Below are 24,300 nucleotides of genomic sequence, written 5' to 3'. Positions count from 1 at the left end.
TATTTGCTTAGTGGAAAGAGTAACAAATCAAGCTATTTTTAAATAAATCTTTAAGTGACATAAAAATATCTACAGATCATTAATGAAAATAAAGTCTTTGGAAACCTATTCTTGAAGAAATTCCTTACATCTAAGAACTCCATGAAAACTCAAAAGTCAAGCACTAAATATATATAGAGAAGCCTGTCAAGCTAGGTATTTAGAGATAATGCTACATGCACAGGCATCCATCATTAATTAAAAGGCCCATGCAAGTGAGATGAATTGTAGTTGCAAGAACAGATGACAAGCAATCAGGGAAAAACATGACCTTCTACTGACCAGACCAAAGAAATCTATAACAATAAAGATTTATACAACAATAAAAGCTTTAAAAAAACCAAGTTGGACTTAACAGCTCCTACTTCCGAATAAGGCTATGAAGCAATACTGGATTAAACCACTATAGATTAAAGTCAAATAAGACAATCTGCAACAGAATGACAGCATAAAACAATCGTTTTCAAATGGAAAAAGGAAAAATTAAGTTTAAAAAATACATACTCAATTGCCTTTAAGTAGACACTAGGCTCCTTAATGAGTTTTTAAAGATTACTGTAGATGTATGTAACAACCAATGTTCAGAGTACTCCTATTTATTCATTATTTATTCTCTGTGTTTGTGGGTGCTCACCACAGATGCCAGAAAAGGGCATTAGATCCTCTGGAGTTGGAAGTTATAGGTAGTTGTAAGCTGCCCAAAGTGGGTGCTGGTAAGTGAACTCAGCTCCTGCAGAGGAGTAGCAAGTGTTCTTAACCACTGCACCATTATTTCTCCAGCTCCCAAAGCAATCATTTTAACAAGAGGGTTAGAAGCAGTAATTCACAGGACTCAAAATATCTGCAAAAATGTTTTAATGGTTCTCTTCATTGTGATGAACTGATTAAGAAGAAAATCAAACAAGTTCTATGTATAGTAAAGACAAAAACCCCCAGCATTAAGATACAAATGACAAAGCTCAATCAGTGCACTGACTATACATACAGTTCTCTAAATGTATACAGTCGACCTATAAACATCTGATTTCAGTTCATGTTTTAATTGTTTACATTACTGGCTTAAATTAGAAGACAGGTTTCAAGAATTACACTTTAAGGGTTCCACTAAAAAGGTTAAAATTAAACATTCTACTTTAAATTATATCAAGGTTAATGTCTCAGTTTTGTAAACTGTCTATCATGACCATTTTAACATGGGAAGATGATATACTAATTATAAAGAACTCCTTTACTAGTTTTGTAATTCTGCCAACCTAAAGTTATTTTAAAATAAGAGGTTAGAAAAGACAGGTCAACTTAGGATATTAATTCCTTTGTGCAAGCAAAAGCTAGGCAAGAAAAATAGCATTTAAGTTTCCCATGCTAAAGTGAGTAACAACATGTATAAAATATATTTAGATTTGACTGCTTTGATGCCATAATAAAAGAAAGGCATATATCTAACAGGAATAACTTCTTAGTGCTAACAGGCATTTCATTAACTTTTCTTAATAAACTGACAGAGTAAAACATTCTTCTTTAAAAAAAAAAAAAAAACTCTGTTGCCAGACTTTAAGGTAAATTTCACTTAATTTGTATCTGAGTGACATCCAGAGGTTCTGAAAGAAAACAGTATTTAAATAGTCACAAATGTAACCACTTCACAACTGTATGAAAAATAAAACCAGTGTTGCACAACCAAGTCTGAAAACTTCACTTGCTTCAACAGTACCATCCCAACAGACAAAACTACCATTCAAGGAATAACAAAAGTCTCAACAAGGAAGTGATACAGGTATAATTAATATTTTGAATCAAAATATTTCAACCTCTTTCCTCTGGCAGAAAACAAGATAGATCTCTTTGCTAAATGAATTCATGTTTAACTAGAAACTTAGAGACACTATTTGGATCCCAGTTTTTTATTGCCAAAACTTTTTTTTAGCATGTTCTTGTATCATCAAAGCTTAAAGACTAAATTTGTGTCTTTACATTTGTTGACAGAACTATACTATCTCTAATAGTTATTTGCTAATAGCAGAATGACTCATACAGGTTGCCTGCTGTATTTAAGGTGCGCTGCATACTTGCCTGGTGCCCATGGAGTCCAGAAGAGGGACCTATAACTGGAGTTCCTTTAAGTATATGAGTTGCCATATGGGTTCAGGGAATCAAACTCAATAGCTGCTCCTAAGGGAGCTGTCTCTCCAGCCCCTGTCCTAATTTCTTTACTTGCTAAAAATAATATCTTGGCTATACTCAAACTTTCTTTGTAAGAATTTCCATTAATACCAAAGAGTTTGGGAAGTAAACACCTTTAACTTTCATTTTGACTTATACAAGTTTAAGGCACCAATTTACTAAGTTCTGCTAGAGTTCTAACTTTTATATAACAAGTTTCCCCTTGAGCTGTGCCTCAAAAAGTAACCCATTCATTAATGGCTGTAATTGGCATAAACAAGCAATTCTGTGTCATATATAATTAATGTAAATGAAGTACAATATGTAACCAATATTGTATTAGTAAACTTGTCAACCTCTTCATGAAACACTTAAAGTAACTCCAAAGAGTTAGGCAACTCCATTAACATATAAGACACAACTCTCCTAATTTTTCTGTAGTGTCATTTTTTCTTGTTGCCTTGACCAAAGCACTTGACAGAAATAACTCAAGGGAGGAAAGGTTTATTTTGGCTCACAGTTTCAGAGGATACAGTCTATGATGGCTGAGGAGGCAGCACTGAGAGCACTGGACAGAGTGGTTCACGTGCCCTGACCGCAGGCAAGCCAGCAGGCTGCATAATCATTAAAGGCTCACCTCAGAGAGCCCAACCAGGCCCAACATCCTAAATATTCCACAGCCTTCAAAATAAGCCATAGGTTGGAGGACCAACAGTTCAAAACAAGCCTGCAAGGGCATTCCAGATTCAAGCCTCACACATACCTTATTTCAACAAAGCTACACAGTCACAATTTTACAGATACAGTTTTTCATCTGGGAGACAGATATAATCCCTAAGAGGGCTTAGACTATAAATTAGATACAATTTAATTAAAACACCATACAAAGACCTTTAAATAATTAAAAAAGAAATTTTTTAAACATTATTGCTTACTCTTATGAAATGATGAATTTTAAACAAAATTGGTACTTCTATAATCTTAGTTATATTTCCTATAGTCTTAAATTATACTGTTTGACAAGTACTATAGGTACTGATGTAGCTTTCTGAAATTAAATTAATTGCAAATGAATTGTATGAGCAGTACACACAGATGGTGACTACATTGCTTCAGGGCTAATACTACAGGAAGTAACCATCTCATTGGGGAAAGCAAACAGAACTATTTTCTTTAAAGGTTTTCAAGAATTACAGTAACAAAAGTTCATGGAAAGGCCAATTAAATTTCTTATATTACACCTTGCTTTCCCATTTAAGGGTAACAGTGATATCAGGATAAAAAAAAATCCTTTTATTTCTCTGCTTATAATAATTTATACTAAGAAATACTAGGTTTTTTTTATACTAAGAAATAATACAGCTTATGAGTTCTTTCTCTCCCTTCATGTGTGGGGTAACAACTATGTTTATACTAGTGAGGAAACTGAATAATCATATTATGGAACTCAAAAGGAAGAAAGAGGCACAAAAAATCGTATTATGAAACTCAAAAGGAAGATAGAGGCACAAAAAATTAACAGACTTTGGCTTTGAAGAACCTCATGATAACTCTAAAAGGGCGATTAAAAAACAACAAAAGGATTACAGCAGCAAGCTACTATTTCACCACACACGTTAAGAACTCTAAAACAGACAAGAGCTTTCTGTTTCTCTTCCAATCAATCTGCACTATCTTCCTTCTTTTTCTCCTGCTTTTTGGTTGTAGGCAGTTCAAGACTCGCCCACTGCATGGGCTCTGCCTTTCTCATAATGATCTCAATCTTTGTTGCAGTCATGGTTACATAACTCCGTTTGACATCAATCACCTACAACACATGAAAAGTAAAAGTTAACAGGGTACTTTTATTGGTCACAAAAAACCCGCATCTTGCTTATTCTAATGTCAAAATCTGAGGCCATTTTCATGCAGTTTAAGTATCTTGACAGACACATTAAGGTTATATTCACAAACTTTCCATGAATACTCATTTTCAAAATGTTTTGAATCATCAGGAAAAAAAAAGTTGGATTCATAATACTTACACCCCATAGTTTCACATTTTGATGAAATTCTTTCTCTCCTTCAAATACAATGTGAACATTTAACTGAAATAGATAAATTGTTATCATTATTTTGGTGCCAGATACTAAAAACAAGACCTTAATAGATACTAAGCATGCAGTGAAACACTGAACCACATCCAGTCAGAGTGATAACTGATCAAATTCCTACTGAAGATCTGTGAAACCAAGTACCAACTGTAAAGACAAGGAAGACTGACATTACTTAAGCCATGAGAAAATGTCAGTAGAGCCCCCACATTTAAGAAAGTGATTAAGAGAGTAGAAAAATTAACCGGAAAGCACTGAGAAACAAATATATATTTTATGATTCTTCTAAGATACTATATTTTTAGAAAACTTCAGAACAAACTCTACTACACTGTGATTTTCACTTAAAATACTGTTTCTATGAAAGTCATTAGTAATTTTCTGATGAGAACTAAGAACTCAGAAAATATTAACAAAGAATGGGTTTAAGATAATTTTTGTTCAGTCAATTAATATACTCACCAGTGTACTATTTGCTTCTACTTGGCTGAGTTCTGGCAGTGAATTTTTAGCATACACGGAGATGGTAACTTCACCCCCAGTCTGATGCCAGTCATGTCTACATGGAACAACCTTTTTTCCCTGTAATGTAATAATGAATTTGTAATCTTAAGTACCGCCACAGCCTTTTCATCATCATCAACTTCTACGAAAGAACTCACTCATCTAGAGAAAATTTACCAGGCACAACTAACACTTGATGCCTCAGGGCAACAACTTCTAAAGACTCCACCAAGAGGTTTAAACAGTAAACTACGACACAAAATATCTTAACAGTTTATGATGTGAGAACACCCTCTTTCTCCAATTTGGTTTTATCCTTTAGGGCTACACTGTTACTGTCCACTTGGGAGATAATTTCTAAAGCCTTACTAAACTTTATTCCATTCATATCCTATAGTCCATTATGTACTGTCATAGAATCATTCTTTGAAGACAGAAATGAAAAAGGAATTTGTTTGGTAAAATAAACAAGACAACACAAGAACTTGAAAGCATGAGAACCTGAGTTTATTTTGTATAAATGAGAGTTTTGGGTGTTGTCAGGGCTGGGGACAGGGCTCAGTTGGCAGTATGCCTGCTTTCCAAGCATGAGGGCCTGAGTTTGGAACATCAGCATCGACATAAAAACATTCATACATGGTAGCATGATTCTGTAATCCTAGTGCTAGAAGGTGGAGCACAAGATCCCACAGCTGCATTGATGAGCTCTAGGCTCAGGGAGAACCCGTATTTCATAAAATACGGTAGTGACAAGGAAGAGACCTAAAGTGAACTGTTACACCCATGTACGCACACAAACGCAAACACACACACACACACACACACACACACACACACACACACACACACACACACATGTTGTCTACTAGTAACTAGTCTCTGATTATTAAGTTATCTTGTCCTTTCATATTAGCATGCAGAAAATGTCACAATTTATACACATCATCTTTTGACTGCTATTATGGATATGACCATTATTCTCCAGTGCTTTACTATGGTATCAATCGATTTCCAAAAAATAAATGAACAAATTGAGATTTTTCTAAGTAAGAACAATTCAGTCAGAAAGTTCAGGAAACTCTGAAAACACTTATATTTAAAAGAAAGAAAATAGTTACATTTCACCAAGGAACACACTCTCAAAACTTTTTAAACAAAAAGTAAAGCAGAATTTATTTTTTCAAACTATTTAAGGTTTTGACCTCAGAGAAAATGTACAAGCACACCTCACTTTCTGCTAGTAAAACATTTCTGTAAGTTTTATGGTCAGTAATCTATGATTCAAAACCAACAACAGTGAGATATCAAAGAGTGAATACATCTCTAGCCTGAAAGGTAAAAGTTTTATGAACCAGAAAGGCTCCTAAAAGGTTATCATTGTCAGCATAGCACAAAAGATTTGTTTATATTAATCACGCAATTAAAATAATAAGATCTAGCATACAAACCATTATTTAGCAACAAACCGGTTTTCTTCTTTTAATATAAAGAGCTTAAGGGGATTACACTCATATCCCTAAGATGTTATGGGAAAAAAAAAAAAAAAACCCAGAAAATAGGAACCGATGCTCTGTAACTCTTTTTTTCTTCTCTTGATAAATTTCTCCAGAGCTGACAGAGGCATTCAAAGAAATTCTGTTGAAGAATCAACACTTTGGACACTAGATGGAGGGAGTGTATTTATGGTTGAATGACTTTGTGGCCAAAAAAGAACTAGAGGCCTGAATACTGGTTTAGTAACATAAAATTAATAGGAAGTGCTTTTATGATATGAAACAATTTTTGAAGTAGGAAAAGGTTGTGAAACTGATTTTTTTAAAATATATTTTTAGATTTATTTTGGGTGTGTTTTTTCCCTGCATGTATGTCTGTGTACCACATGCATGCAGGTGCCTAAGGAAATGCTGAGTCTTCTGGATGATGGGAATCCGATCTCGGTCCTTTGCAAGAACAAGTGCTCTTACCTATGGAGCCAACTTAGCAAGACAAAGATCTTTCAATTTTTGCAGGTTTAAAGTATTTCTGAAAACTTACATACCTGCATCAATACACACAAGGGTTATTTTGTCACTAGGCAGCATTGGGAGACTGAGATTAACTACTTTGTACATATGTGTCAATGCTTTATTTAAATAGTAAGAAAGCTATTTTTGTAATATAAACACATACCAATCTCAGCTATTTTAAAAATGACTTAGATGAATAGAGATCAGCATGTGATTTTGAAAGGTTACTTACTGCATCTTTTTTAGTCCACACATGTTTCCCTCTTGTACAGCCCTCTTGGGCTAAGAATGTATTAAAATCTGAGGTTTTTCTTCTACAACAGCTCCAATATTTCATCCTTTAAATTAGACAATGAATTCAAGTCAGTATTATCATTATAACAGGTGCAATTAAGAAATAAAAACTCCAACTCGCCGGGCGGTGGTGGCGCACGCCTTTAATCCCAGCACTCGGGAAGCAGAGGCAGGTGGATCTCTGTGAGTTCGAGGCCAGCCTGGTCTACAGAGCTAGTCCAGGACAGACTCCAAAGCTACAGAGAAACCCTGTCTCGAAAAACCACCAAAAAACAAACAAACAAACAAACAAAAAAACAAAAACAAAAAAAACCCTCCAACTTTAAATAACTTGCAAGTATTAGTGAACAGTTAAAATGAACATATACTAGGGAAGCTAATTATTTTAAAACCAGGGTGATATTTATTGTATTAATTTGGCTTTTGAGTAAATATACAAAACAATCACAAATTCCAAGTATAATTTCTCACTGAGGATGTATACCTTAATTCCCTTATGAAGCTACCAAAAAGTGGTATGACCAAATATTCTGATAGCCACACTTTCACAACCCACTGAAGAACATGGAACAAAGTAGAAACTAGTGTTTCCACACATGACGGCCAATCTCAAAGAAGGAAAAACCATTACTAGCAACGAGAAAAACCCTGTGCAGGTAACTAAAAATTACAGATCTCCAGACATCTGGAGCATGTGGAAACAGCTGAAGAGTCTAATATCATCAAGTTTCTACATATTAATTGTACCACAATATAGAGACAAACTAAAAATTGTGAGTTATGGAAAAGCATGGGCTTTCCTGGGTTATGGTGCTTTAGTGCCCCATGGCCGAAAATTCTAATGTCCTAAAAATGAATTGACAGTCCTTTAAGAAAAGTAATTCAGGCCACATGGTAGGACATGCCTGTAAAGTGCTCTCTCTGCAGGAGGCTAAGGCCTGAGTATCTCGAGGTAGAGGCAGTCCTCACAACCAGTAAGACCCTGCATCAGATTAAAAAAAAATAATAATAAAAAAAATAAAGTCCAAATAAGATCACACTGAAGAATCACAATAATTACTTAAAAACTGTAACCCTATTTCTCCTGTGTTTAGTGAAGGCACCCGCCCCTGCCCTTTACTTAGGTTAGTATAAGGATTAAATGGTAATGTAGGTAAAATTTTCCAAAAACTGCATGGCAGCGTTTAAAGATATAAAGGTTTAATATTCTGAATCACTACTATAAATATTTTAATTAGGAATGCATAAGTTACCCCTCATGGAAAATAGGTACTCCAGAATGATATACACAGACTTCATCTAAACTCTGCAGACCCTGGTATGTCTAAAAAACAAAGATAGAGAGAAAAAATTAGATGTTCATCTCATACTTGCATCTTATACCTATCTGTAGTACTGGTTACCCATAAGGCCTTCAGAAAATACTTAAATAACAGCAGCTACAAGAACACTGGCAAATTCATTAAGGAATGGAAAATGACCCTCTTTTGGACATGGTTAAACTCTAGATCCCTGTAAAGAAAGCAAACAAAAAGGTAGGCAACTCACTACATAAGATGCTTTTAGCCTTTTAGGTATGAAGTTACAGTGAACAATATTCAAGTATTTAAATTTACAGAAACATGTTGGAACCAAGGGACTTATCCTCTCCCCCAAAAGAGTATGAATTATGTGTATATTATACTCTGTGTGAGCATTACCAATTAATATGGGAAAATCTAATAAGCTATTCTGGAAGTTTCAGTAAAATGGTGATATCTTATCCCTACAAATGGTAAAATGAGCTGCAGACCTATATATACATCCATGGTTTGTCTGGAAGATCCGGGCCCCACTGCTGCTTGTACATGAAGGCTCTACAGATGAATTCACAAAAAGTTATGTTAATAAAACATGGATGCAGCTGGTAGTATATTCTCTAACTTTGTATTCCTATTAACTGAAGTACAGAAGAAGAAATTTTCTGTTTCTTTTCTGCAGGTAAAAAGTACTGGGTGTTTATTACCTTAAGTACATAAATTCCAGTATGTTAGAATCTGAACTTATCATTACTGCACCTAAATGTCTCATTTCTTATCTTATTCAATGGCATCAAATGTACTGAGTCCTCCAAATCTGAATCAGTACATCTGTCCTCTCTACCTTTAAAGTTATCACAAAATCTTGTCAAACTTAAAGGAAACACTTAACATTTTAACCTCACCCAAGAACTAGCAAATTCTCCTCGAATGTCCTTTGATTAAAAGAACACTTCACAGTTTCTACCATACTCGGTGTTTCACATATTTAAAAGTACCTCTGCACGAGAAACTGCCTATAGCTCAGAAGTATTTCTGAAATAAAGCAGAGCAATGGCAATAAAGGAAAAAACAGAAAAGCTTCATTTCATGAACATTAAGTCTCTTTGTTTATCAATGATATCATCAGGTCAGTGAAAACGAAACTAAGTATCTCTGACAAAGGACCTGCAGCTAAAAGGCATCAATAGTTCCTACAAGACTGTTAGAAAAAAGTGAAAAGGACAGGTGAGAAATTAGGGACATTTAGCCAGAGAGGAAAGAACCTTTGAAAACTACCTATGTCTTCATACCCGCTACAACCGAACACATACATACATTCCATTTCTAGTCACAAAAGTTACACACTGAAATGTTTAAAGTGGTGTTATTAAAAAAAAAAAAAAAAAAAGACAGCAGGAAGGAAAAATCAATTATCAACTGTAGCACACTTTTAACATTGACACTCACAAAGCATCAAAAAGGGCAAGATTGTGGCTATATTCCTTAAAACAAATCTAACAAACAGAAGTGAACATTAAGAAAGAGGACAAAGAGAGCAAAGTATGTGTTGATAGATAAAAAACAAACCTTTGTAGGGAAATACTGCCATCTTCATTTTGAAAGCCCTCAAGTTTAAATCTCACTATTTCAATGAAATAGTTTAATAATTCTTAAATCCTCTATAATCTAAAAGTTTAATTTCTCAGCACAAAAGGCACTTAAATACGGTTATCTCTTAATTTCAACCTATATAAGGAAAGAGTATCATGACATTCGTATTATTTTCTTTGTACTACTGTGATCACTTTTAGTGGGTATATTTCCCCATCCCCATTTCTGGTACTTTTATTAAGTTGAATTTCCACTAGTACTCTGCCACCTGTATTGCCTTTCTCATTCTCTTATGAACGGTACTGAACTATGTAGCCTATGACCTCTAACAGCAAACTGACTGCAAGACTGTGCAACAGGAGCAGAAATGTTAGGGGCATAACAAACCATCTGGACTGGGTCCAAGGCCCAATCCAGAAGATGGAATCTATCTACACCTGAAATTGTTAAGAGGCCAAGATCTGAGGCTAGATAGGCCATGGGCTTTGAGAGGAAGTCTACTACTTCTCTGCTAAATGAACATGAAGGGTGGGGAGAGATTGCAATCCCATAGATCACTGCATCACTCAAGTTTATCAGAGAAGCTTCTTGTAGTTGATGGTAATTAACAGAGACAATTTGACAGTGGGCAGACAGTGAGGAACCTTGGAGCACTCAGCCGTAAATGGGATGTCTGTATCAAAGCCCTCCCCATTCAAGGCTTAGGAAGCAATGAGGAAGAGGCAGAAGGATTCTGAGCCAGAGATAGTGGATGCCTTCAAAGAAACAGCATGCTCCAGATATAACAGAACCTATGTACATATGGAGAGACTGTGACAGCATGCATAAGACTTGAAAAAAAAATGGAAACCAGAGAAAATTCTAGCACAGAGAAGGTGAAGTGCACACACCTAACCAAGAAGCAATTTGTAACTGGTACCTGTTGAGAAAGGGGAAAAAATTCAAACATGTTCCAGGACAGGCTTCATGCTCAGGAGGAGCTGACCAACACAAAACAGATTCCAGCTTTTGTATGGGTGCATTTTTTATTATGGTTTGCTGATTTATTTACTTATTGAGAGAGAGAGAGAGAAAGAACATGAAGGTGGGTGGGTAGAGATGATCTGGAAAGGCTTGGGAATGTGAAAAGAATGAAAATTTTAAAAATAAGTAATAAAACTTAAAACAGAAAAAAAAATTACCCCTCTTTTACCTACTACTTCTACCTTATACATATGAAGTTATACTTCTATTTCCACTCCACTTTTAGTAAGCAAAGGAGTCTCAAACTTCTTGGAAGGAAAACAAACCTGCTGAGGCCCCATCTTCATTCTCAACTGTACTATAAATGGTCTGTCTGGCAGGGATGAAGAAACCGTTTTTATTGTTATTTTTACGAGTACGGGTGTTTTGACTGATAATGTCTGTGTACCCAATGTGTGCCTGGTGCCCAGGGAGGCCAAAAGAGGGCAATGGATCCCCTTGATCTAGAGTTGCAGATGGTTGTGAAATGCCATATGGATGGTTAGAATCAAGCCTATGAAAGAGCAGCCAGTGCTCTTAACTAATAGACTACTGGAATAATGGATTCTAAAACACAAATTCCTCCCAGGAATATCATGTTGGGAGAAGAGAAAGCCTAAATCCTGTGCCAGTCAATGGAAAGGCCAGACAATGATTATGGTAGGTGGGACCAGACCTTGCCTGGGACTGCTTAACTATGCATACCTCTAGCCCCGTATTTAAGAATCTCCCTTACACAAAACGGACTTGCAGTGGGTGCTGCTGGATCTTTGTCCCTCTTCCCAATGTGATCACATGAATAAAAGCCTTTTCTGTTTTTCTCAGATTAACTTATCTGTTTAAATTGGCTTATCAAAGATGGGTGGATGCACTTGGCTTCTTGGGGCATAGACTGTGACCCTAAGCCCACCAATTACCCAGATTCTTGAAGGCACAATTATTCAAATTTTATCATTAATTGTACACATATCAGTTATGTGCCAGGCATTGTTCAAAGCATTCAATATACAACAAAAAAGCAAACAAAACCGTACTATCATAATCCTCACCGTAACTGAAGGGAGACAAGGAAGGTTACAAGTGTTACAGAGGAAAAAGCATGAGAGGGTACACAGAGCAGACAGCAAAAGGGCTTATGTTAAGCCATACCCCACACTCAGTCATGTCTCAGCAACCTACTCTCCAGAATGACACTGCCTGGTCTTCAACAACAGTGTCCAAGCTGCTTTCTCTTCTTCCATTTCCACTTGTCACAGAGACTGCTTTACCTCTCCCTAAATTGGGCAAGGTGGCACACAACCGTAATCATGCATTCAGCTAAGGGTCAGGAATGAAGCTTGAGGCCAGGATGGGGTAGAGTGAGACTTGCCTCAGCAAACAGAACACCTTCCCAAAAGGTAACAACTCACCATCGTAGTTTGTGAAGGAGCTCAGACTCTCATCCTGGTTTAGACCTTTCACCATCTTGTCTACTTCTTGGCCCACTTCTTTCAGATTACTGCCCAAACCCTGTGACCTTGCCACTAACCGAACAGTCTAGTTCTGGAGCCTCTCTGCCTCTACTGCTCCCTCTAAGGATAGTTCCATTCCCAGGTTTACAGCCCACCTCCCCCATAATTCTGACCTAGTGCCTCATTAGAAAGACCTTCAACAAATCTCATTTAAGTAGCCCCTGACTGGGACCACTGCAGGTGCTCCATCTATTAAATTTACTTCAGGTCTGCCTGAATTCATTATTCAATGGCCTAGTCTGTTCTCCTGCTCACATCAGAGTATGTTCCTTAGGAACAGAGGTTTTTGTTTGATACTGTTGTCTCCAGCCCCTGAAACAATGTTTAGCATGGATGAAATGCTTAGTAAATGTCAATCAAATTAGATTTATTCCCATAATTCTATCAGATGTTCCTCTTACAAAGTCTCTTACTGTATTTACAGCCCTAATCTTCAGCAAAGTGCCCAAAATGTAACTAACACCCAACTATTTGCTAACTTTAGAGTGAGTCACAGTACTCTGCTTCAATATTAAAATTTTACTCCATAAATCCAAAGTTTTATAATATATACCTTTGAACACCCTCCATTTTTACAAGAAGTCCCAATCTTAATTTCATCACTGTCTTCTTCTGCAATGGAAAAAAACAAGGTAACACGAAATTTCATTAACTATGTTCTTTTGAAACAAGAGGAATAAAATCTAAAACTACAATATTAAAATAGAACACCACTGTTGTATTGGTCTTAAAAAAACAAAAACAAAAACAAAAAAACCCCCAGTTCCAATGTAAGGGAAAAAAAAAAGAGAAAGAGAGAGAGGAAAATAGAAACCCAGAGCCCAGTCAATGTGGTGGTGTATACCCCAGCAGTTGGAAGGCTGAGGCAAGATGATTATGAGTTCTAAGACATCTTAGATCACAAAGCGACATCTAAGACAAGCTACTGGACAAAGTCTTGTGTCAAAACAAAACAAACAAAAATCCCTGTACGTAGGTTTTGCCTGTGTGCCCCCAAATGGTATATGTGTTTTCATTCTACAATGCAGTGCTTATCCATTTTTATAAAATCTTATACAGCAGAAATCACGGAAGCTATTTTTGTCCCTTGGTATTAGGCAGAGGTCAAATGGATAATAAAATATATTTTATATGATGCACAAAAAAACATTTCAGTTGTTGAAGAAATTTATTACTTGATAAAATAATTAAGAGGTGATAAGTTTGCACACAGACATAATCAAAGAACTGAATGTTCTTTCATGGTGTTATTAGCATGTGAGAATAAAGTAAGTTCTTCACTATAATGTGCTACATTTTCACATGCTCAGTGTACTACATCTATCTCTTTAGAATGGCTTCTTACTTATACAGAAGAATATTTAAAAAAAAAAAAAAAACAACAAACAACAGTGTCCTACCTTTCTTTTCTTCTTCATTCCCTGATGACAGTTTAAGTTTATCAAGTGCTTGTTTTAGGGAGGCAGATATTTTTAATTCCAAGTTTGTCATTGGCTCATCTGGGCTGGAGAATTTTGAAGTTATATTATCATCAATAGACCAATGTATAAGATGTTAAATATATATATATAAATATATATCTTCTATAGAAGATGTTAAATATTTGTGCATCAAGTTATTCCTAATAAAAGTATTTTATAAGCAAATGTCACAATCTACCAACATTTTAACTTTTATCAAAATGATTCTTCTATTAAGAAATTAAGTTTCAAATATTTAAGCCACTGCTAGCATAAAAAGATACTACAATACAGTGGAGCTATAGGAAGTAAAGACTAGGAATGTAAACTCTGTGGAAAAGACTGTATAATCCTTTTCAGTTCATCCCCAAGCAAAATTCTGAGCACAAATCCTCAAGCACTAAGTGAAAGCATACTTCTGTGTATTAGCAGAGTCAATTAACTTTATGTGGAGAGATGACATATAAAGACTTACCATGTTCTAAAAATTCATAATGGCTTAAGTTTTTTATATATAATTTAAGCCTATTCAATAAGCAAATATTGAGACTACTAATAAATACAGCAATAAAATATATCATAGGCAATTCACTCTGCATCCACAACGCCAAATTGGCAAACATTAATGAAGTACACTAGAAGAAGTAACTCATGTATCAGATGGATTTAAATAAAACATTTAAGTGATGGAGAGCTCACTGATTAAGGGGTTTGATTCCTGGCACTCACATAGTAGATCAAAAACTGTCTGTAATTCTGGTTCCAGGAGAATCAGATATTCTCCATGGGTACCAAGCATATAAGTGGTCAGATACACATGCAGGCAAAACATACCCACAGATAAAATGAAATAAAATGATACATTTTTCTCATAGTCTTTTAAGTAGAACTTATAAGTCTGCAGTCCATCATTTAAAGAAACGGCATTAACTCATACTATTACTATATTCTAGGAGGCTTCTAAGTTGTAACAGGCTCAAGGATGAACTGTACTGTATCAGAATTCTTGTCTTTTTCCAGTATTTTTTTAAACTGCCTAGGCTTGTGTTTGACAGTCTCTTAAGACTGGATTAATAACGCAGGTGGAATAAAAACATTCTGATCTTTAACTACAGCCTATACCTCAAAAAATTAATGAGGAAACAAGCATCCAAAGTTAGAATTCTAATCTTGTGCTATATTATGTTAACGGTTTATAAATTATTTAAGTATAATAAAGAAGGAGCTGGGAACACTGTAAATTTATAGTGTGAATAAAAGCTTCAATTGGTTTCAATGATTTCTCAGGTTTGTATTTAAAAAGAACTCATCTGAGAGACAAATCTGGAGCCCAGATCCTGTGCTAACATCCTGTAGTTCAAGTTCTGAAACAACCACTATTTAAGTGCAGTTTGAGGATGTTGTGTTACATGAGCAATCCAATTAATGTGTCTCAAAATAGTCTTGTTTGAACAGAAGGTGATACAAACAATCTAATTTACTTCAAACTGAGCAAAAGCCATTTTTAAAGTATTTTGACAGGCAGGCTATCCTAAATCAAATAAACGAAAACTCCACAAGTACTAATGAGAGTAACTAATTCATCTCCAACCCGAAAGTAAAGGTAAGTGATTAGGCCTCTGTGGCTCTTCAATTCAAACTAATTGTTAGGACAATTCTTTTACTGAATTCCACCATGCCACTTGAGAAAGATACACCAGAAATTGAAGATGTACAACTCCCCAACGCTGTGTGCATGCCCTCAAAAATCAAAGGGTTATTACCAAAGGAAAAACCACATACAGTAGCCACTATAAATACCTTTATATATAACACTAAAAGAAATTGCCACCAGCAAATGCCATTACCATAGTGTTAAAAATATAAATAGCTGTATACCTTGGCCTTTTTATTGCTTCTACTGGTTTAGGGGCTTGAATGATGTGTTCCTGAAATTTGGGTTTTAATTCAGATAGTTCCTTCTTCTCTGTAGTCTTGACTTCAGGCTTGACTGGTTCAGGTGGCTTCTCACTGTTATGCCTACCTTTTGTGCAACCCTATTAGTAAAAGATACAAACGAGTAGTTACACTTTCACCTACTTTATGTATGTATGTTTGCGTTTTGAGTGTTTTCAAAAGCCTTTTCAAATTATGCAAACATGCCAAAGCTCTTTATTCAAAAAGGTCCCAGCCTGCAGTCTCAGTTGAGAGAGCTTGGCTAGCATTACAAAGCCCTGGGTTTGACCTCCGATACCACTAAGCCTGGCATGGTGTCACCTGTAATCTCAGCATTTGGGTTTGGAGGCTGGAAGTTCAGGAGTTCAAGGTCATCCTTGGCTATACCTACCTGGGCTTCCTGAGACCCTGCCTTAAAACAAACAAAAAGGTCTCAATCTAGGCTTCTAATTTCCTACTAAACTGAAATATGATCTTAACTCAAATAATCTTTAAAAATTTATTTTTCTCGCCGGGCAGTGGTGGCTCATGCCTTTAATCCCAGCACTCGGGAGGCAGAGGCAGGTGGATCTCTGTGAGTTCGAGGCCAGCCTGGACTACCAACTGAGTTCCAGGAAAGGCACAAAGCTACATAGAGAAACCCTGTCTTGAAAAACCAAAAAAAAAAAAAAAAATTTATTTTTCTCATCTATAAATAGAAATTCTTTCTTCGTGCCATATGAAACAATGAACCATCTCATTGGTATCCTGATAAAATTTACTGCCTATAATTGAAAATGTTCTTTACCATTGCCTGCCTCTGACTTCCTTCCTTCTTTTCAGGACTACTGAAATCAAGAATGTAAAATGACAAGTGAAGTTAACATAATAAAATCTTACTCTCCAAGGCAAACAAAGGATTTTAGAGGCTATGAAGAGATGAATCCGCTTTGTAAAGTATGGCGTACCCTGATAGCTGAATTAATGGATACCAGTGACCTGACTGCTCCTCCTGGAACATCTAGGAGGATGTACTTTTGGAAAAAGAATAACGAAGTAAACTAGTACTTACTACAATGCTTAAGAAGTCAGAGAAATCAGTTGTTCTTCTCTTACAGCAAGACCAACCCTGTAAAACAAGGGAAACAACAAACCAACCCTTAAAACCGTGTTGCACTAATGTCCTTGAATCCAGACATTATACACATATATACATGTGAGTTCAGTTTTCGTAAGGTGTGTCCTAATCCCTTAATTTTTTCAATAATCAATTAACTACTTAAAACAAAAAAATCAAATGTGCTTTTAAGAATATTATTTGAGTTGTAGAAAAAAAGGTTTTAAACACCATCTACAGGACTATGGGTGTAACTCACTGAACTCTTGCCTAGTGCGCATAATACCGCAAGTTCAATTCCCAACAACCTCTCTCTAATTCATGTATTTGAAGGATCTGAGGGATAAGGTGATTATTAAGTAACAATTATAGCACTATAGTTTCTAAACAATTAAACTAGCCTTTCAGCCTGAAGCAGAGAAGACAGAAGCAAATGAGTAAGTGAAGTTTGAACTAACTACCAAGTGACTCTTTAAAGCAGGGAGTTACAAAACCAGAGGAGACAGATGTCCCCAGTTACAATGCCCTTTTCTGCCTACCAAGTCATAAATAAATAAATAAATAAATAAATAAATAAATAAATAAATAAGTAAATAAATAAATAAATAAAAGCCAGGGCAGAACACTTGTAATGAATTATCAGCAGGGCAGCTTTTAGCTGACCCAGAGCTAAATATGCTCATAGTAATAAATGATTTTAGTGGTCTACCATCTCAAACACACATGGGCTACAAGAGTAGCCCTTAACTGACTAGAAAGTTAAACCAATGACAATAAAGTAAGACTCAATAATTCTTCCTTGGTTAACCAGCAAAGAGGCTGCTTTGGTATTTAGAAGCCTCCATCATCCTGATTCTTTCTTAACCCTAATAAAAGCCAAAAGGAACAAAGAGCAGAGGCCCTGGTCCTAACGCTCTCTCCTCGCACTGCCCGCCTCACCGCCACCGTAAGATGCACTATTGAGTCCTTCACTGTACTCTGGATTCATTAAAAGCTTGTTTGGCTTTTCTCCTGGTTTCCACCTTTGCTTTGTCTGGTGCTATGCCACTGAGGAAGGGGTCTAATTTTAATTATTTCACTCAAAAAACAGATAGTTTATGTAGTTTACCATAAACAGCTTACTGAAGGTGGTTTTCAGTTATTGATTTTAATTTTAATGTAGTAGAAAGTAAGAAAATAGAAGTACAATATCTTTGTGTCCACAAATTCATATTAAATTTATGTGGGTTTATGCCAGCTTCTTAAGGCACAGAAGTTTTGGTAGTGAATTTTTTAACACTATATGCACTTTCTCTCCTGCTCTCCTGTTCTTAAGAAGGAAAATTAAATATCCTGTAATTTCTTTTTTCTTTTTCTTGATAACTTTGGATTAAGATGCACAGCAACCACCAATTACCAAAATCTTCTAGTGTTTTAAAGAGTGCTGATATTATTCAACAAATGTATTCTGTAAGGGAGTTTTACTGACTTAATTGTGTGTGTGTGTGTGTGTGTGTGTGTGTGTGTGTGTCTGGGGGGGGTAGAGATACTTAGTAATTAACTGAAACATGTAAACAAAGGTGCAAGCAGCTAAGTCTGTGTTATCTGCTCAGTTCTGTGTGAGGGAAACAACGTTCCAGAGGGCCCTTTGTCCAGCTCCTGCTTTGATCTCTTTAGCCTCTTTAACAGCCTTTATGGGTGTTGGAACTGATTATGAAGGTGTATTTCTCTTTCTTGGAAAAGGACTGTTTCTTGATTGCTGTTTATTACTCTCTTACTGTACATTTTTATTTCTCATTTTCCCCTTGTAATCATAGGGATGTTTCCTATTTTCACTCCTTAAGTACATTTGTTTGTGTCCTCACGTTGTCACCTCTAGTCCAGTGATTCTCTGACATATTTGCATGTATGTGATGTACAGATAACATCAAATCATTCCTAAACTCAAGTGTTTTTATTACTCTCATTTCTGTAGTTGTGTTGGCTTTTATTAGCTTTGTTCATTGTATGTGAATGTGTGTGGGAGTCGAGACCAGAGGTCAATATCTAGTGTCTTCTGTTCTCCACCTAACTTTTTGAGACAAGTTCTCTTACAGAACCTGGAGCTTGATAATTCAGACTAGCTAGACTGAAAGGCCCAAGGACTTACTTTTCTCTGACCTGGGTTAAAGCAGGCCCTCACTCTGATTTTATGTAGGTGCTGGGGATCCAAACTTAGGTGTCATGCTTGGATTATGAGTGATGTCACTGTCAGTCATTCTGCAGACTCTTGTTGTCTGTCTGTATAACTATGTTTTATAAACCTCGGCTTTCCAAGTCTGCTGGATCCCATGGCCCAGTAAATTTCAGGTAATACAAGCACTGATATAAAGCCACTAGTTTCTTCTAACGAAATGAGTGGTCAAATTTATATTAATAATAAAACATTCTAATGTTATAAGGAGAATATTCAGAGAAAAGTTCTGTTAATGTTAATATTCAAGGAAAGATAGTAAAGTAACCTTATGTTTACATACTTAAAATTTATCTTTCTTTAAAAATATATAAGTTACTAAGAACTATACCTCTTATTAATCATGAATTTTTAAAAGGTAACATTGAAAACTTGGTCAAAACAAAGCAAAAACAAACAAACAAACCACCACTGTACTATTTCTGATACTTCAGCTCACCAAGGAATTAAAAGAGAAAATGTGGTACCATGTTTCCAGTAAAACACTTCTAGAAGCATTAAACATCTGGAACAACCAACACCCAGAGGAAGTCTTTCTTATTAGCCAGCAGTGACAGACTAAACACTGAGACCAATATGACTGCTTTTATTTCACTTCAAACTTAGGAAGGGAATAAATCATTAGGAAAATGGTTGGAATATAAATAAAATAACTTTCTAACTAGAAAATATCACTGTCTACTATCTTCTGTCTTTAGAGAATATGCTTAAATCACCCCAAAATGGTCATTAGGAAAAACTGGCAAGCTGAGGGAAGAAAACAATTTTTATTGTATCTTGAAGTTTATTATACAGGTATAAAGAAACTGAAAAGTATCTTGTTCCTACCTTTAGGGCATCATGAAATACAGGTACACCGGGGTGGTATGTGCAAGCATCTGTCAAAAACAGAAAAAGGAAACAATACAGCTGTTTATAAATTAGAAGTTTATGTATTACTCCTTCAGGTTGTTAGGGTTTGATCCTTTTTCCAAATGCAGGTAAGTTACTCTTAACACTTCATTAATTCCTTGTATTACAAACACTAACAGTTAAATCTCTGTGAGTATGACACACAGACAAAAGTAATACAGAACTGTTCAAGAATAACATTCAGGAATACTCTATATCAGTGGTTTTCAATCTTCCTAATGCTGTGACCCTTTAATACAGTTCTTCAGTTGTGGTGACCCCACCAACCATAAAATGAATCATAATGCAAATATGAATCATAATGTAAATATGTTTTTCAATGGTCTTAGGCAACTCCTGTGAAAGGACCACTTTGACCCCTAAGGGGGTTGTGGCCCACAGGTTGAGAACCACTGTTGTATATTCTTCCATCTTTTGGAGTAAAATTTGTTTATTACTAAACTTTAAATTCTAATGATTCTGGCAGTATTTCTTTTTTATTCTCTAAAAATTTCATACATGTATACAAAGTATCTTAGTCATGCCCACCTCTCTCACTTGGTACCCCCACCTACACTTCCCAACCCATCTCCTTTCCCCAGAACTTCATGCCCACTGAGTCCAACTAGTGCTGCCTCTATGCCCATGCACCTCGCTAGCCACTCCCCTGAAGAAAAGTCACTCCTTCCCCCAGAAGCCATCAACTGCCAGCAGCTTCTCAGTTTAGCCTGGGGGAGCCACAGACTTCCCTTCCCACTCTGCTGGAATATTTTAACTAGATGATGCTATATTGTTCAGGCAACCACACCAGCTGAGAGTTCATGTATGGAACAGTCATGTCATGATGTGAGCACAGAATTTCACAGCATTCCTTCCCATCTTCTGATTGGCCATATTGCAATTATCTTTTTAGAAAAATATCAAATTTCAGTATACTTATAAATCAATCCATAAAATTGCCCAAGAGATCCTCTAAAAAACTCTTTTGAAAAAAATAATTGACTCAACATTTTAATAACTGCTGTAATAACTACATTAGCAGTCTTAACCAGTAATTCCTAGATACAAACCAGAGTTGAGTTCTAGAGTCTGTTTCTATTGCTCTGTTATAGTATGTTGCTATTGATCATTTTGTATATCCGGTCTCTCTCCATATTACAGAATAAAAAATTTAATTTATTTAACTCATACAAAATACATTTATTACCACTAGCAATGTGGAACATTTTGTTTAAAGCAATCAGGTAACGGACACACTTATTATCTGAGGATACAGTACCATGAGGTTAGAGAAAGCCAGTTACATTCCTCCGTAATTTTCTTCCTTCACTCAATCTTTCAAGTTTAATTTTCAATTCCCTACAGTCTGATTTCTGGTATTGCCTTGAAATCTCTCTAATCTACTAACAACTAATACTACTTCCTTAGTAAGTGTTGGTTATGCATACAAAACACTAGCTAATGAAATGGAACAGGAAGAAAACCCACAGATTAGGAAGAGGCTACCGGTTATATACAGCAGAGTTAGAAAAAGTTGGGCATGGAACTGTGTATGTACACAGACATGAAGCTGAGAGGGGAATACCAGATCATTTAATGTATAATCACTGCCATAAAGTACACAATGTATAAACACAGCCAGGCATAAATAGTCCGGGACAGCTGGATCTTCCCCATGTAACCAGCATGAATGAAATGTGAAAATCACTGCTTTCAAAAGGAAATGACAACTAGACAGAGTTCCTTCTCTAGCACTTATCAGGTTTACCAGTTTTGCTGAAATTTGTACTTAATGCTGAGAAGCTACAACAGATTAGTGGCTAAATTTTAAGAGCTTTTTAACACTAGGTTTAGCTGAAATTTTCACTTGTCACTCGTAGCTGCTGTCCTGTTTGTAAACGCGTGTTTACTTTACAATACTTAACACATGCAAGGTACAATTCACATTTCTAACATGTACTTGAATCATAAACTAAAATGTCCTCTATCTTGAAAAGAGTCAAATTTTTGTACACAAGGCAAAAAACAAACAAAAATAAACTTAAAAAGAGATGAAATAAATCAACAAATGTGGAAATCACACTACACCATTAAGAAAGGGAAGACAGCATCCAGACTTACAGCTTTTTACAAATACAAATACATCCATCACCGTACTCCCTGAAATCATAGACCATATTGGTACCTTCGACATTAACCCTTTAATGTGTAATTTCAATGTATAAGGTCAAATTATTCCCATTCCAAAAACTTTAAGTCTAGTGTTATCAACTGTCATTCATTCAACCAATTTACTTGACATTTATCCCTAATTTCTAAAACAATTCCCACTTTGCTAAAGTGAATAACTTTTTTTGCCAGTTGACTCGAGTTCCTTGCTGTATGTGATGCTGTTAATAGCCTCAAATTGATGGCTGTTATTTACTTGTGTGGCTTTCCTAGTCTGGTTTTTATCTTTTCTAAGTACTACATCATTCCACACACAGATAATTTCCAGGAACAAGCTGGTATCTCTCCTGAACTCTGAACCAGAATCTAGTACACTACAACTATTACCCCATGCTATAAGGCATCAATCTACTTAGTATTTAAGTAGAATGTGCACATTACCAATGCAGTTTAACAAGTGCTTGTAGACTGGCTTCATCTTTCTAATTAAACCCTGTACCAATTTTACTTTGAAAGAAGTCACCAGTTTACTTGGGTACCAAGATAAATATTTCAATCACTTCAAACGTGAAACAGATCCGGGCGATGGTGGTTCACGCCTTTAATCCCAGCACTTGGGAGGCAGAGCTAGGCGGATCTTTTTGAGTTCGAGGCCAGCCTGGTCTACAGAGAGAGATCCAGGAAAGGAGCAAAGCTACACAGAGAAGCCGTCTCGAAAAACAAAAAACAAAACAAAACAAACAAAAAAACCCACCACCAACAACAAAAAAACAAAAAAACCCAGATCTTTAAATAAGGTACTGGTTTTAAACTCTTTCACAATGCAGAATTGTGTTACTACCACGTGGAGCTTCTGTCTGCAATGAGATACTTCAGTGTAGTTAAGTTATATAACGAAGTGACAGTCCAATACCTTACCTTGCATGTGAAAAGCATACTATACATGCTAAGGCGAACCTGAGACAAATGCTGTCACTTTCCACAATAGCCTAGTAATCTGCATAATTATCCCCACTCACTAATGAGACTCACTCACACCTCTGAGCTCACCCAGCCTGTGCTTGCTTTCCCTGTACGATCTTAATTAGACCACACTGGTTTTTGGAGCACCAATGGGGCTCATTTTATGCTGGTTGGCGTGGTTTAAAACTGGAGGCCCCAGCAAAAGTATACCGAAAACGTTGCTACTGTGGAACGGATGTGTTAACAGTCGTTTCCGCAACAGCTCTTTAGACAGCAAGTGATTTATAGGAGAGGGGGCTGAACTAGTCACACTCCGCTTTTCACTAGCACTCAACATGCAGCAAGAAGTCCACTGCAAGAACGGCCCACTGCCCACCACCTCTTCGGACCTCTCATGCTCAGGAACCAAGGCAGTGACAAAGTGTGAACTGGGTCAGGTTAGCCCCGGAACTGAGGAGGTGCAGGGGATGCCCTCTGAGGAATGAGGGGCACCGGGGACACCGAAGCGCCCGGCCCTGCGCTCCCAGGGAGGGGGCAGACACGTGGAGGCTCCCGGGAGCAGCGTGAGGGCCAGGCGAGCAAGGCCGGGGATCGGGAGACGGGGGCCGGCAAGCGGCGGGAGACGGCTGCGGGCCAGGGTCCTCCTTACCGTCCGCGTTAGCCTCGGGGTCGAAACGCTGGCCACAGCCGCGGTTGTAACACAGAAGCGCCATTCCGTTGCCTAGGTGAAACGCACACCGCCGGGACTAAGTGGGAATCACCACGCCAATCGCCGGCGCTACTGTACAGGCCGCGGCTGGCTTCCGGAAGCCGCCGGTGCCGCTTCAGGAATTTTCGCGAACGTTCGGGTTGCACAGGCGCAGAAGAGACGGGAAGAGGGGCCGGAGCCAGGCGCTGGGCGGTAGGTTCCCCGCCGGACGCCGGCAGGTGAGCGCAGTGGGTGGACCCGGACAGTTATAGATGTGACACCCTGGGCGGAAGCGGAAGGCCCGGCGAGCCGCGCTCCCTTTGTGCCCCGCATCATCCCAGGCGGCGGTGGCGTGTGTTGCGCTGTTCATGGAGCGGAGGCAGTGG

The 24,300-nt window shown here is 37.0% G+C and overlaps 1 protein-coding gene across 1 annotated transcript; it reads right to left on the bottom strand.

The window, feature by feature from the left end:
• Positions 1-877: 877 nt before the first annotated feature.
• On the bottom strand, positions 878-24,063 carry Chordc1 (cysteine and histidine rich domain containing 1). Its single transcript, XM_052753073.1, has 11 exons — positions 23,876-24,063; positions 20,032-20,081; positions 16,947-17,003; positions 15,839-15,996; positions 13,901-14,004; positions 13,054-13,112; positions 8,350-8,420; positions 7,035-7,140; positions 4,755-4,874; positions 4,224-4,286; positions 878-4,006 (listed from the first exon to the last, which is right to left on the bottom strand). The coding sequence occupies exons 1-11, from the start codon at positions 23,937-23,939 to the stop codon at positions 3,860-3,862; spliced, it is 999 nt and encodes a 332-aa protein (XP_052609033.1). The 5' UTR covers positions 23,940-24,063; the 3' UTR covers positions 878-3,859.
• Between the last annotated feature and the right edge of the window lie 237 nt (positions 24,064-24,300).

Source organism: Peromyscus californicus, unplaced genomic scaffold (genome assembly GCF_007827085.1).
Source record: "Peromyscus californicus insignis strain IS unplaced genomic scaffold, ASM782708v3 Scaffold_11__1_contigs__length_118956290, whole genome shotgun sequence".
Taxonomy (NCBI): domain Eukaryota; kingdom Metazoa; phylum Chordata; class Mammalia; order Rodentia; family Cricetidae; genus Peromyscus; species Peromyscus californicus.
Note: the sequence above shows the minus strand (reverse complement) of the source record. Positions and strands in the feature narration are given on the sequence as shown.

What these genes read in the sequence shown, in the direction of transcription:
- Chordc1 (XM_052753073.1), bottom strand. Translation starts at nt 23,939, where the DNA reads ATGGCGCTTCTGTGTTACAACCGCGGCTGTGGCCAGCGTTTCGACCCC. An exon ending in CTGACTTCTTAAGCATTGTA is followed by an intron (nt 15,997 to 16,946) that starts GTAAGTACTAGT and finishes TTTTACTAATAG; the next exon opens with GGTTGCACAAAAGGTAGGCA. An exon ending in GAATGAAGAAGAAAAGAAAG is followed by an intron (nt 13,113 to 13,900) that starts GTAGGACACTGT and finishes TTTCCATTGCAG; the next exon opens with AAGAAGACAGTGATGAAATT.